At 28.4% G+C, this 15,793-nt stretch overlaps 1 protein-coding gene and 1 long non-coding RNA gene across 3 annotated transcripts; one reads left to right on the top strand and one right to left on the bottom strand.

Annotated features, from left to right (window-relative positions):
- Positions 1-9,153: 9,153 nt before the first annotated feature.
- On the bottom strand, positions 9,154-10,055 carry LOC105645426 (HSP20-like chaperones superfamily protein). Its single transcript, XM_012231030.4, has 2 exons — positions 9,772-10,055; positions 9,154-9,614 (listed from the first exon to the last, which is right to left on the bottom strand). The coding sequence occupies exons 1-2, from the start codon at positions 9,908-9,910 to the stop codon at positions 9,328-9,330; spliced, it is 426 nt and encodes a 141-aa protein (XP_012086420.1). The 5' UTR covers positions 9,911-10,055; the 3' UTR covers positions 9,154-9,327.
- Positions 10,056-10,191: 136 nt separating this feature from the next.
- Positions 10,192-12,420, top strand: LOC110010689 (uncharacterized). 2 transcript variants are annotated; one of them, XR_005178538.2, is made up of 2 exons: positions 10,192-10,436; positions 11,809-12,420. It is a non-coding gene; the product is annotated as an uncharacterized LOC110010689 (long non-coding RNA). The 2 variants fall into 2 exon arrangements; XR_002285675.3 differs by having other exon boundaries at positions 10,192-10,478.
- The last annotated feature ends 3,373 nt before the right edge of the window (positions 12,421-15,793 follow it).

The following is a 15,793-nucleotide window of genomic DNA, read 5'->3' as shown; positions in this document are numbered from 1 at the left end:
GGCCTGTGGAGAGAAATTCATTTTTTGTCATGTATTTAGAAAAGTTGTGTGGAAATATGAAAATTTATATTCATTTAACCTTTCAACTGCCTTTGGTTATTGAAAACATACTTTAAATATTGCTCTATTTTTTAAAACTTCAATGAAGTCCGTAAGAATTCCTTTCAATATGGTCAAATTGAAAATTCTATGGTCATTTTCTATTCAAACTCCATTTTAATCTGTGCTCAAACAACCTATACGAGCACCTTTTTTTTTTTTTATGAAAATTGACGTAAGCAAATCCATTCTCCAAAATTTATTTATATTAAATGCTTACATATATCTTTGTCTCCCACTATCTTGAAAGTCTCCCATTATCTTGAGAATCTACCACAGTAAAAGCTTCGCAAAGGACTAAAACAATAGTAAGATAGACATTTCACATTGGCATGGTTCTCAAAATTACCAAATTAGGCAAAATTTTTTATACAAAAAGAACACCTAAAATAAAAACTTTTCCTATATAAAAGGAACGGAGGGAGTTTTTATTTTCAATTTTACTTATATTTATTAGGTATAATTTATTTTTAAATTTACATATAAGAAGGGCAATTTAGACAATCTACTATGTATTTTTAGAAAATGAATGAATTCTAATCATTTTCTCAATACTTGTGAAAAGAGCAAATGCTGCTATTAAAGTAGAACGGAGGGAGTATTATTAGTTTTTATTTTCAAATCTATGGTGTATTGTTAAATTTCTTAAGTGTGTTTTCTCTTTCACTTGAAACTGATCATGGTTTATGCTCACAATTGTTCCTTTGGTCAATCAATTAGAGTAAATTTAATTAGGTTGTCATTAGGAAATTATAGAACTACTTTGTAATTTGTTTGTGGAAAATTACTTTTTGAATATATTTGTAATTTTGACTTGTGAAAATATGTAATCGTTAAGGTTGGGTTTATGCTATAGTTTGACCATTTCAGAAGTTTGATTTGTTTCAGTTTAAAATCTTTTGTGTTAGAAAGATTTCGAGCCTTAATATTAATATACCCAACTTTCTTCAAGCACAAATTGTTTGAAGCCATTCTTCTAATGGCTTATTTTCATTCATGGTATCTAAAGTATAAAAGGTATTACTTAATTGTCCTCACATTTCAATTCATCACTTAAAAAATACACAAACTTTAATGAGTAAAAAAAAAGTCAATTAGTTTGTTTTCATATCAAGAGTCGATTAAATGTTGACGTACCATTACTCTGTCAGCACCTAAATGAATTGAATAATTCCACATCATATATTTTTTTTCTTTCCTCTATGTCACATGCTCCCTTTCTTATTCAAGTGCATTAAAATATCTCTCAATTCAGAACTCGCTCTTTATTCTCACTGAATCGATTTCTAAGCAGAACCCATAAAGAATGTAACATTTTATGGAGTCCTAAAGCCTTTATCATGGCTTTTTTTTTTTTTTTTTTTTTTTTTTGTTGCAATTCTCGATACCTCTATTTCTCATAGTTTGATATCCCCTGCTTCGCCATATTCTTGCTGGGATTCACAGGGCTCATCCTCCTCCTCCTCCTCCTCCTCTTCTTCTTCTTCTTCTTCTTCTTCTTCTTCTTCTTCTTCTTCACTTTCACTTAACTTCCCCAATTCGAGTTTTGAATCTAATGGTTCCTCTATTCATATTCTGATGTTAGTACAACTACTAGTATGCGGGATTAACGAATTAAAAATCAATGGTCGTTACTCTTAGTATTGATGACTAAACCCAATGATAGAGCAGAGCATGAAGCATGGATTTTTGCTCTATTTTATTATGCATTTATGAAATCACACGCATCACAATGGTCGAGGCCCGTAGATGATGGTTCTGAGCTCCAACATGCTTCTAAATTTTTCATGATCGTTTTTCGATTTTGTTTTATTGAAATTTTGCATTGTTACTTATTTATATGGCTTATCTGGTAGAGATTGAGCTATAATTTGGTACCTTTGTCAGTGATTAGTTTATGTGCACGCCCTTGCCGTCGTTTATAAAAAAAAAAAAAAAACTCTAATTCTCAATGGACAATTTTCAAAAATATCACTTAAGCTCGTTTTGAATGGATCCAAAGTTGCATTCCCAACTCTACCAAACAGATTTAGAATCAAGTTGTCAAATTCATTCCTTTTGTCAACTTAGGGTTTAAGTAAAAACAAAGAGAGAATGAGCTGTTTTAGTGGGCAAGAGAAAGAGCACTTGAGCGAGAGAAGAAAAATAAAATTTTGACTTAGAATTTTCTGATTCATTTATTAGCTGACATAATAATGCCATGTCAGCATTTAGCCAGCTCTTGACTGAGAATCAGCTAATTGACGTTTTTATTATTCTAATTAAAGTTTATATATTTTTAGATGATGAACTGAGGTATAAAGACAATTGAGTAATACCCCCTTTATACTTTGAAAATTATCCCCTAATCTTCTTGATCGTATAAATAATGTGCCAGTTATAGGTGGAAATTCAACTTGCATAATAAATCAGCAAGTAAAATAGTTTATATATTAGATGAGCAAAGAGAAAGAAAAATGTAAAGCGAAAAGGGAGTAAAGCAATAATAGTTCAAAGAGGATTTAATATAACAAAACACTCCCACTTTATAGGTTTTTGCAATTTCACTATATTTTATTTTTTTATTAATTTTACTCTATTTTAATCTTTTCTAGGAATAATATCCTCAACTGTAGTTAAGGACATAATTGTAAATAAAAAATATTTTTAGTTTTTTAAATTATATTTGGACTCTGATAAAAAGTTAAAAAAATGAAATTTTGAAAAAAAAAATATTAGTCAAAACAAATAATGTTGCATAGACTAAATTTTAATTTTTGAAATGAATGTGCTAATTAATAATTTAATAACATAAATTTCTATTACTATAAAAAAACTCCAAGCATGAAATAAAAATTAAATCAATAAAATATTAAACTACGTATTTTATTTTATATTATTTATATTTAATGATGAAAAAAATCCTAATATAATCAAATTATTATTCATTTAATAATAAATAAATAAAATTTAATTATATTTCCCTTAATTATCATATTACTAAATATATAAATGTGCTACTCACCATATGTGAATATAATGACATTCAAAGGACAATTAAAATTTTATTTTATTTTATTATTATTATTTTAAAAAAAGAGAATCAAAATATTTTTTATTTGCAATTCTATCTTTAATTCTAATTGGAGATGCTATTGCTATAAAAATCAAAATTGGAGTAAAATTGACAAAAAAAAATCTAATTAGAGTAAAATTGTAAAATTATATAAAATTCAGAATATTCTGATGCATTAATTAAAAAATGATATGCTTTCCTTGTTAAAATGAAAAACAAAAGAATGGTAAGGGTTAAACTTTAAATATTCCTTTGGACGACTACATTAATGGGTACACGTCAGACCTAGAATTATCATAGTTTTTTTCCTGTTTAAATTATCAAAAAGTTATAATTGGTCGGTCGCAGTTGCAAAAATACATTGTACCGTACTATATGATCCAAAATACGTTGCTTCTGCCTTTTGATTTATTCTTAATGACAAGTCAGCGACGCGACGTGGCAACAAATGGTTGGACGAACATCACAACTACGGTGGCGCCTTTTATAATTTGATTGGATGGATAATATTTTGATTGCTCCTTCATTTTCAACGGGGTCCCATTCTACCATTATTTTTCGGAAATAATGCAAGTGAAAATGTTTTTCATTTTTCATTTTTTTCTTACTTTATTGAAAAGTTTTTTTTTTTTTAATGAACACACTCCTTTTATAAATTGCATAAATTGCTTAAAACGTGATTGAGGATATTATTTGGAATGTTAAATGACCAAAAAACTGAACTTAACGCGTTTTGTAATTTTAATTTAAAATTTATTTAGTTTTGAAAATAGTGGCATAGTCCCATTCAATGTCCGTTACGAAGTTTTAATATTGCCATTAGTAGGATTTATTTTTTGACACATTACTGCCACATCACCTGACATGTCAGCAACAAAAGCTAAAAGATAAAACAAACTTGACGGTTCTTGCAATTTGAGTCAATTTTTTATTTTTATTTTTGTAATATGGTATACGTGCTTAGTACAAAATCAATTATAGCTTAATCATATAAATTTTAGATTTTCTGTAATGATTCTCTAAATTACAACCTATCAATTTACTATGTAAAATTTATTATTTAATTATTTACTTAATTAATAATTAATATACTATACAAAAATAAGAGTTTAATTCCAAAATACTAAATAACATTACAACTCACAAATATATTGTATATTTTTCATTTAACTGTTTATTAGCCTAATATAATTTATTTCTAATATAAATAAATTTTAAATTAAATAATTTTCAAAAACATAAAATTTGAAAAAAAGAAATAAATTTATGGATCAATTGCCTAAACTAAAAAATTGACTTAAGTTGACGCGGTGTAATAATACGGCATTGATGGTGTCAAAACACGAACCCCACTAACGACAATGTCAATAACTTGTAATACATGCTATAATTGCAATGAAAAAATAACTTCACTAGCACAATTGTCAAAATTTAAAAAATGACTAAAATTGCAAAAACCATAATTTTTTTTTTTTTTTTTTTGCCATTAGCATATTCAGAAGAAACAATGCCCAAATATATAAATTCACCCTTTTATTTTTTTTTCTCAAAAAATTTTGTGTTATTTGAAATTTTATGGAGATCTATTATGCTTCTAACATTACGAATTTTAATAACATTATAATAGTTTTTGGCTTCATATTGAAAATTTAATTTGATTTGTGACTATTACAATTTATAAAATAACAATATTTAAATTTCAACTATCTAACGAGTATTTAATCAATTTAATTTTATAAATTGAAGTATTTAATTAATAGAATAATTTGTAAATTAAACTGTCCAATAAATTTAACACAAAAATTTAAAGTGCCATAAAATTAAATAAATGACTTAATTCGCTAACTTATTTTATTGAATAGTTAGATAATTATGAGAAATTATCATCTAGGAGTAGGTGATAGTGCTCAAGTCTTGCCATATATAGTAAAATTTCCTCCCAAATACTTAAAAAATTATTAGAAAATAGCTTTAAAATATCTGAGAAGTATTACATTGATATTTTTTTTTTTATTTCTTGTTAATTAAATTGCAAAATAACCAAAACAAGCAGCAATCAGAAAGTATTGAAATAATAACCTACAAAACTTTATTTATTTATTTACTGCTAATTGACAGCAAAACATTATCCTTAGTTGGTAATATTTTAGAAGAGGCACACCATCATGATTCATTAGAAAAACACACACATTCCAGCAAAGGGTCTCTTGATTTTACACACTTTAGTATTTTCTTTATGTCATTTTTGCATTTAGTTTCCAATATTTAAAACTTTGGAAATCATAATTTAGAAAAGCTAGATTTTCTAAAATCTTTCAAAATCATGATTTTTCTAAAATAGTTCAACAATTCTTTTTTACAAAAGTTAAAAAACAAAAAAACAAAAAAAAGCCAAATGCAATTTTGCAAAACAACTTTAAACTCAATCCAAAGGGAATAGTAAAAGTAGAGTAAGCTCTTTCAATAAGAGGAGCCAGTTAATGATAGAGCTTCGATTATATTTTGGGATAAAGAGAATTAATATGGCAGTTATATTAAGGGAATAAAGCTCAACTTGTAAATAATATACAATTTATGTAAAAATTAATTTTTTATATAAATTATCCTTTAACTTGCACCAAAAGAACAAAAAGCCTTTTTTTTAAAGAATAATTTTTATATTTTTAACTAATAAAAATTATTTAAAATTTTAAAAAATTATTAAAAAAATATAATAATTAAAAAATTACAGTATTTTATCTTTCATTTAAAAGTACTTACACAAAATTTTGACTAAAAAAAAATTATAGAATTAGAGAACATTTGATTATATTGAAATATTTGTTTAGAAAAATATTTACAATTTTTTAACTGCATTTTATTTAGATAAAATATTTATTATTTTTTAATTGTATTTGATTTATACCAAATATTTATTTTTGAGCAAAATAATTGGACATTTTATTTTTTTAATGTAAATTCAAGAAAAAATTGTCAAAAAGTTGATATTTGGGGAAATTGAGATTGAATTGACGCTAATTCCTTATACTAAGTGGCCAGGTAACATGGTACGTCTAAAATTAAATTTTTAAATAATTATGAATAGTTCTCCATATAATTGAATTACAGTTTATAATGAAGTTGGACTCAGTATAATGTTTTTACATCATATAGGATTTTATCAGAAAAATTATATAAAATATAAAAATTAAAAATTAAAATTTTTAAGATTTACTAACAAGTTGATTAATAAAAATTTAAAGTTAAACTTCTAACTTCTTGTTATGTAAGAAAGTTGCTCTACCAAAGAAAATAAAACAATAACGTTCAGTTTGTTTCCCTAAAATAATTTATAGAAAAATATTTTTTATAATTTTCCGTTGTTTAGGGTGCTCAAGAAAATAAGTCAATGAAAAATATTTTCCTGGTCAAAGGAAAATTAAGTCATTTTTTAAGGATAACAACTTCCCATTTTCGAGAGAGTAAAATATTTTCCGGACATTTACAAACCTTATAAATCCATATTTTTTTTAATTTATTAATCATCATAGTCACTACCACCAGTCATCATTCACCACCGATCACCACCACCGGCCGCTGGCGGCTTTCATAATTCTTTTTTTTTTTCATTTTTTTCATATTTAACAATAAAATTTTTAAATTATAAAATTTCTATTATTATTAATATTTTTAACTAATTTTCAATATTACAACCAAACAATTGAAAATAAGCCATTTGAAAAATGTTTTTTAAGGAAACAAATGGAGTCTAAGTAAGAAAGTGATATAGGGTGGAGATTTTCCAAATGGGAGTGTGAACAACCTAGCTTCTTTCAATGGAGAAGTAATTGGGTAGCTAAAGTAGATATCCAAATTACATTTCAATAAAACATAGAGAAACTTCAACGACAATACCCAAAATCTTGAATTATTATTGCTTGTCTAATTCATGTTTCAATTATTATTGTCCATTCTTGTTAATAGAAAGGTAAGCCAACATTAATTTTTTAATTTTGACTTTTTTTTTAGTAAAAAAAATAGCAATATTAGCTATTTTAGTAGCTGTTAGCTGTTTATACGACGATTTAAATTAGAAGTGTTTGATAAAAATATTTATTTAGCTTAAAATAATATTATTGTTTAATTAGTTAAATACAAAGAAAAAATAATGAGTATGGTTATCAAAATAATTTGATTAAAAGCTAAATGCGTTAAAAACTAAACTTTTAGAGTGTTTAACATTTTATAAAAATTAAACTAAACTTTTAAAAGCTTTCTCAATATGCGTGTTACCGAACGCTGCAATTGACGTAGATAGAGTTTTGACTTAATCAAAACATTAAAAGTTCGTTAAAAAAATTATATTGATAGGTTTTTTATTGACATTAAATTAATGATTTAATAATTTTGAATTTTGTTTTAAATTATTAGCCGTATATGAGGACATTTTAAAAAGGCATTTGGTTAAATTGATTGGTTACGGCTAATTCGTATACTACAGTTGGTTATAAGTATTTGGTAAGAATTTTAATTAAACCAATCAACCTTATAAAATCAACTACTAACTTCATCAACTTTGTTTTGGATTTTTTTTTTATAGCGGATTAATATTTATATTATTCTTCAACTTTATTAATATTGTAAAATAATTACTAATAAAGTTATTATTTTTCAAATTTGTAGTTTTTATCATTTTATTTATTTATAGTTATTTATAAATAATTAATTTTTGTTGAATATTATTTTAAAAATTTTAATTAATATTTTTAATTATATAAGATATTAAAATAAAAAAATAATATATTCACCTTTAAAAATTTAAAATATATTATATACACCATAATATATAATTACACATTTAATAATCATTTTATATTTTGCACATTAAGACATAGCCTAATGTTAGGTACATTATTACTTGATAATAGTTCATAAATCATGCATCAGCTACGCTGTTACCAACTATCAACAACTGCGAGTTATAACTTACAAGTTGATATGACTAATTAAATTAAACGAGCCTAACTAAATGATAACTTAGAAGAAATGATAACTAAATCTGCAGAAAATCTATCTCTTTGTAAACCAAAATGAATAATATATGACAAGTAGCAAGTTTTGGAATTGAATTCTTTTTTTTTTTTTTTTTTTGAAAGGAGGATTTGAGTTCCAATTGATTATAGACAATGTTTTTATTAATATCATAAGAAGGCAGGTTTACGGGTGGGGTTTGGTTTGAAAAATGGTAACCTGTCCAAACTACGAGTTCACAACTTATTTAAAATAAAGTTAATAAATACAAGCTAGGCCTATTATTGAAAGTGGGCTTGTGCTTCATATCTAAAAAATTTTCAAAACCCATCTTGTTTTTTAAAGCCTATATCTCTAAAGACATTGCTTGGTGTGGAGATAATTTGTAAACTTAATATGTTGCTTAAAAAATTGCTACGTACTAGTATTTTCCATTCATATTAATCAATTCAATTCAATCAATTAAATTGTTTCAATTAGTATTCGTTTTATTTTATATAATGTTCTTCAATATTGGTAAAGGAAAATTCAATTTAAATTTGTTGTACTTACGTGCTTAAATTTATATACTTTATATATTTATATACTTTATATAAAGATAGATGAACCTAGAAGACACTAAAAAATGTGAAAACATCGATTAGATTGAGAATTTATTTAATAAAATTAATTATTTTTATGACTCTTAATGTTTAATCATTAACTATTTAAATAATTTTTTATAAAATGTTAAAAATTAAATATTAATTAACTTTTCACAAAACACTTTTTAATTCTTTATAAATAAATTTAAATATTATGTTACTGAATAATTTTTAAAATAATATTTAACAATTTAATTGGTCAAAATACTAAAAAAAATGCTTAAAAAGCTATTACCGATCAAATCACTAAATACTACTTAAAAAATTATAACCTACTTAAAAAATTGTAACAGTAATTAAAAAAAATACTGGCCTAAGAATTTGAACTAATTGCAAATCCAAGTCTTAAAAAAAGGATGTAATAATACTTGAAATTTGACATTATTACTCTAAGAGGAGGTTTAGTTACAAATAAACTAAACTATTATTATATTTCTATTGCACAGAACAGTCCACAGGCCAAACTGTTATTTCTCAATCTCAGCTAATCTCATCATCAAATTTGAAAACTATTTATTTTTAAAGCTTGCTAGTAATATTAATATTTCTGACTTTAGATGGCTTAGGACTTGTATCCTTTGGCACAATAATGGTGAGAACACCATTTTCAACCTGGGCCTTAATATTATCCACCTTCACATTTTCTGGCAATTCAATTTCTCTAGAAAAGTTTTTCTTTCCTGTCCCTCTCTCTGCTACATGCCAAACGGTGTCGTTTCCATGGCTTTCTTCTTTGCCGACCTCTGTCTTTATCTGTAAAATGTTCCCCTCCTCCACTTGAACCTTTATTTCCTCTTTACTGTACCCTATTAGCCAAAAAGAATTTCAAAGCAGGAAATTAAAATCTCATAAAAATTCAATTATAAAGATAATTTCTTGACAAGCAAAACCCATAATTTCGTGAATCAATTAAGCGAGACCCATAAAAATTCAGGATCAAATACTGTGAGAAAGAAATGGTACCTGGAACATTGACTTTGAATATATGAGCAGAAGGGGTTTCAAGCCAATCCATAAGAGCCGTTGATCCAGAAAATTCGCGGAATACCGGAGTGTTCCAAAACAGGCGCCTAAAAGGGTACCCGAAAACACCATCCGCCATTGTTTTATGCAGAAATCGATCCCTCTCTTGGGTTCAGCGTTTAATCTTGGAAAGAAAAATGGGAGTTTGGGATTTATTTTATAGGTGGAGTTAATGATGTAAGAGAATCCAGAAGGTTCTCTAATCTCTAAGTTTTATCTCATTGTCACAATGCAGGCAATGCATTATGTTACGTACTTATGTCCCCATTTGCTTCTTCTGGGGCTTTGTAGAAGGTACACCTGATCAAGACCCGCCCGGCCAAAAAACAACCGGGCCTGTTCAATCTGTTTTTGAGCCCGAGCGTAGTCCAATTGAGCTTGCAATGAGTTTTTGGACCTGGCCGAACAGAACTAGGGTAAAATAAAAATTGATCCAATTAAACCCGGTCCATTATGGGCCCATAATCAGGTCTAGCTGTCAGGTGGCTTTTAAGCCGAAACCAGAGAGCATAGAACCCAGCCCTTCACCCGAAGGGCGAATGCTGATGCTTATTCTAGTTCTAGGGTTTAAGAGCTGCAAGTCACATTTCATTCTTCTCTCTCGGGTCCGTCATTGGTCTACTTTTTTATAAGTTATTACCGGATTAGTAAGATTCTTTCAATTTTTATGCTTGTATTAATGTGTATATGGATATTATTTTGATTTGTTCTTTCGAGTGGTCGCATGGATGCAAAATCAAATTTACTAAAGTCATACCTCTCCTCCTTGCCACTATTTCTAGTTGTCTTTGATTTTGTTGAATATTTTTGGGTTTTTAATGGTGGTTTCTGGTAATGCTGCTAGATGATGATGATGATGATATTGCGCAAGGGTTTTGATTTCCATTCAATGGAAAATATGAAATAATTCAATGTTATCAAATCTTTTCTGATAGCAGCAGTTGATTGGCATTTGTGAAATTCTTTGTTTTTCTTGCTCCTCTATGCATGAATGTTTGATATCAAATTGATTTTTAACATTTAGAAAACAAAGAATGTTTGATTTAATGAATATGTAATATTTTTTTTTATAAATAAAATGTAAAAGTAAAATAACTTCATCCTACATAAAGCCTCAACCTTCACTACCCTCTGTTGTTTTTTCTTCTTCCATTTCCGTTTTTACTGCATTGTGAAAATAACCTTTTAATATCTGCATTTACGTTTGTGCCATTTTACTTGTTAAGATTTAGAAATCAAAAGTTGGTTTGATTTGTTGGATCTATTTTCTGAATTGAATGACTGCAGAAGATTTGCGTGTTTGGAATAAAATAAAGTGAGTTAAACCTAATTAAAGCTGAAACCTGTTGTTAGACCTTGAATCCATGATGCAACTATAGTATTTGTTTTCAATATTTTCCCCATACTTTTCCCAGATATGTTTTTCTTGTTGATCTTGAATGTTGATCTATTTTATGAAAAATTTTATATATCTAATAGTGGACAAATTTGTACTTGTTTATCAAATTGAAGTTTCATTCAACTACTAGAATGGTTGCAATGGGATGCCAGATGATGTTTGGGAAATTGCGCAAGGGCTTTGAGCTTTGCAGTATTTTTACTGCAAAGAACCATGAAATAATCCAAACTGATATGTCCCTTCTGATGGCATTCTCTATTTTTACACCGTTATTCATTAGATTCATGTTTATCTTGTCTGTGCAGGCGTTTTCAGCTGCATTGCTTGATGAGAATTAAAATTATTCGGTTTTTTTTTTCCCTGGTTGTTAGGTGCAATTGAAATCAATTTGCTTGTTTAGGATTTTTAAGGGTTTGGGTACAATTAATAATCCATGCACGTTTGAGCTTTTTAATGTCAAAAACAAAAAATGAGGTCAACCTAAATAAAGCCTAAACATTTATTACAACCAGATGCATGTTTGATATTTATTTTTTCAATATTGTTCCTTGGTATATGATATTTTTATTGTTGATCAGGTTTAGGAATTACTTATCATTATCTAATTGTGGATGCATCTGTGGCTGTTTATCAATTAAAGTAAAGTTTTTATGTTTTGGCTGGAATGGTTGTAATTGGAATACGAGATGATGTTTGGAAATTCCGCAAGGGCTTTGGAAATTCTGCAAGGGCTTGGAGCAACAATAGCTAAGGGACCTGATACTACCATTTGGATTTAGAATCTAGGTATACCAGCAATTTGGAGGACTACCTAATTACGACTTCACTCCAGTCAATAACCCTGCCTTCGGCATCCCCTCCTCGTGGTTAAAGCAATGACTTCAGGCATGGCCAGCTCCCATAGTGTGACTGGCGGTGCGTAGGGTCCGAGTAGATGAACCAGATTTTTCCCTGGGGAAGCGACTTCGGGTCTGCAGTGTTTCTACTGCAAGGGGACTGAAATAATTTAAACTGTTGTGTGCCTTTTGATGGCATTCTCTAATTGTGCACTGTTAGATTCAATTTTATCTCATGTATGAAATAGTTGAGAGCGCATTGTTGTGGGCACAATGCACAATTAACTCAAAATTTATTGTTATTGCTTCATGCCACATTTTTAAATGTTTCTGACCTCTTTTATTTTTCTCAAACATTCTTTAGCTTTTGGTCCCCCTTGATGATGGTTTTGTCATGCACAAAGGCTATGAGTTCCATTTAATGGAAATTATGAAATAATCCTTATGGTCCTGTATTATCATACCCTTCTAATGTTGCTGTTTACTGCTGTTTGCCCAACACTTGTCTGTCTATATGCTTGTTTGTGTTTAGCTATTGGTGTCACTATCAGTTTGGTTGTCAAGGCTAGCAAAGAAAATGGGTGATATTATAAATCCTTTAAAGAATGTCCTATTGCCGAAATTGCTGATTGATTGATGAAATTATATTGCTAATATAGAGTGCCTCTTTGTGGGTGTAACTGTGAATTTGAGAAGCTAATAAGGTCTCTTTGGCGTCTCTTACTCCATTTTATATATGTAAAATGTAGTTTGAAAACTTTATCTACTGTGGATTTAATCTAAATATTCCCTCCCACGCCCCCCCCCCCCCCCCTAAATTGGCAGCACTAATTGGTCTCAGGTTGGCTGCCGAAGTTCTTTCTTTCATGATGCACTAGTCAATCAATACCCCTTTTACTTATAATTTCATATATTTTGGTTAATTTCACTTGCTTCACAACAATTGTACACCATGGGTTCATTATATATTTATCTAGTCGTTCTGATTACAATGTTTAAAGAAATTAAACTGATATTATTACATGTGATTAGTAAAATCTAGAATCAAGAATTGATTTTTCTTCTTAAATTAATCAATTAAGGCAGAATATTTCTCTGTTTACAAGTTTCAAAGTTAGTAAACCAGGTTTTCTCTAAGGAGACTCAATAGGTTGAAATAAAATTGCGGGTTACACAAGGGTAATCTTCCTCTGAACTCACAAAATTAATGAAAACAATATGGTCGCGAGAATTCGAACTCAAGACTTCTCACTCCTCACATAAATAACAAGACTAATTAGACTTTACAATTTTACAATTTGTAATATCCATTTGTTGTTTAACTGATAGTATTGTACTGTGCATGTAATGGATTGTTGGTTAGATTGTTAATTTCATTGTTTAATTATTGACTCTATTTTGATAATAATTCTTTATATTACTTATTCTGCTCCCAATAGCACATTTCAGTAGTAAACATACTCCTTTTCCTATGCTTTTATTGGGTGTATTACTTTTAAGTTGGCATTCTGCATTATGAAGGACCATTACTTCTAAGCCAAGAAAAAGTCAATGGTCATTAGGGATGTCCAAACTATATATAGCCTTTTAAAAAAAAAAAAAAATTACAATATTCAAAAAGATTCATGAGAATATACACATTCATTTCTCTCTCTTGCTCTCAGCTTCCTTAACCCATAAGCTCTTCCTATCATCTAGTGGACCAATCCAAGATTCCGGAAAGGTGCAAGATTGCTTAATCGGAGCCAATTGGATTTCAGAGCTCTTTTTACGATTCTTATTTGAACTTTATATAAAAATTACCAAAAGCAATATATGATGGGTTTGAGGATATACCGTTCGTGATTCTTGATATATTGCTTTTTTTGCTTATCTCCAAATTATGCACAATCCACTATTTTGAAGTGCTAAACTACAAAATGTTTCTCAATCATTAAACTCTTCATTCCTAAGGCAAATTCCAATTATTGGGATTTTATCCACTCTGACTCTGCCCATAATGTATGGAGATTCCTTCTTTTACTAAACCCCAATTTACTATTTTTAGATTAACTATACTTATTAAGTCTATGGTTGACAGGCACATTACAATAAGGATTTTTTTATTATTATTTTTTAAATTAAGTTGTTTATGAATTACTCCTTCCTTGATTATATATATATATATATATATATATAAACTAAATTTAAATGTGAACTAATTATTCCATAAAATAGATAATTTGTAACCTATCTTTGGTTAAATTTCTAAATAATAAAAAATTTAGATATTTTCAAATATATGAAATATAAATTTTATAAAGAGTACTAAAGAGTAAGTATTTTATGTTTGCTATTTAATTTCGTAAACCAGACAATGCAGAGATCAAGTATTAAACATTTAATAATTTCGATGTCCATTAAAAATTTCCAATGTATCCAAATGAAATTATAAATAGGCTTTGTTTCCCAAGTCTTGCTTTGTGCAGCACAACATATAATAGCCTTTTCATCTATGGATTTATTTAGGGAAATTAATTAATTCGGCTGGTACTTATATATTAGACATGTAGTTATTGAGATTTGATTTGATTTTGTTAATTTGTTATTCCGTCTAATTTTAATATTTTTGCTGCTAAATACTTAATAAAAGACTAAAACACCCTTACAATAAGACAAAAATTAAACCATCACTCTTCTTCTCCTAAATCTTCTTCATCTCCATTTTTGCGACTCTACTGTACAAACTCAACAAACATAAATAATTTCTCTTCTCTTGCTAAAGCCTCAAAAGGCCGAAACCCAGCACTTGTTGATTACCTAATTAAAAACTTTAAAATCTTTGAAACACAAGCAATCTCTATCTGCACTCGCGTCTCTCATTGCAAAACCATTGAAAATGTTAAATCTATGGTTCAATTTCTCCAATTCCCATATCCAATCTGCTATACGTACATCGCCCCAAATTCTCTTTGCTAATGTTGAAAGGTCCCTAAGACCAAAAATTAAGCTTTCTAAAGATATGAGTCTTGTGGGTAACAATCTGGGCAAGTCATTTTAAGCATTCTAGAGAAGATAGTCCTGCATTGTTGATGCAGAGAGTGGAGAAAAGAGTGATCGCAGAGAGTGGAAAAAAAGAGTGATTCCTCGATACAGGGTTTTAGAGATTTTAAAATCAAAAGGATAATTTAAGAAGTAGCCGATTTTTCATATAAAAAATTCCTTTGACAGAACTGTCTCATCCAAATCCCTAACTTCACAATCTCTGCACTAGGCTCCACTGTAAGACTGGTATTTCCTTTTTGGTGGCATAAGAAATCCCAGATATATAAACACAATCAATCTACCCGTTTTTATGCTACCTTCATCTTCCAAGTCTTTATTAGTTGTAGAACTTGCTCGTATTGTAATTGGTTGCTGTGCATTTGCAGTTATGTTTGCTTTTGGGATTTACAGGTTTTGGTTAAAGAACAAATTGAAAGAAGAAGAAGGAGATGAAATCGAATTGTTTTCTTTCCTTTTTTTTTTGTTGAGTTGTAAACTATTAGCTCTTGTTTTTTGAAAAGAAAAGAATTAGCTCTTGTTGATCTGATAAATCTTTATAGGTAACAAATTTCATTATCTTGGTAATTTTTGTTGATAGATAGTAGTGGGATTGTGGTAGAGTTTTTGCGTCGTTGGCAACGGTGGTGAGAGTGTGTTGGAGGCTGTAGTGAGTTATTCGGTGAAGTTATGGACAGTGGATAGC

Source organism: Jatropha curcas, chromosome 4, assembly GCF_041381405.1.
Source record: "Jatropha curcas cultivar XTBG-Jc1 chromosome 4, XTBG_Jcur_1.0, whole genome shotgun sequence".
NCBI lineage: Eukaryota > Viridiplantae > Streptophyta > Magnoliopsida > Malpighiales > Euphorbiaceae > Jatropha > Jatropha curcas.
This window is presented reverse-complemented; position numbering and strand designations above follow the sequence as displayed.

Coding starts and splice junctions, on each gene's coding strand:
- LOC105645426 (XM_012231030.4), bottom strand. CDS start 9,910: ATGGCGGATGGTGTTTTCGGGTACCCTTTTAGGCGCCTGTTTTGGAAC. Junction 9,615..9,771: donor ATTCAAAGTCAATGTTCCAG/GTACCATTTCTT, acceptor TTTGGCTAATAG/GGTACAGTAAAGAGGAAATA.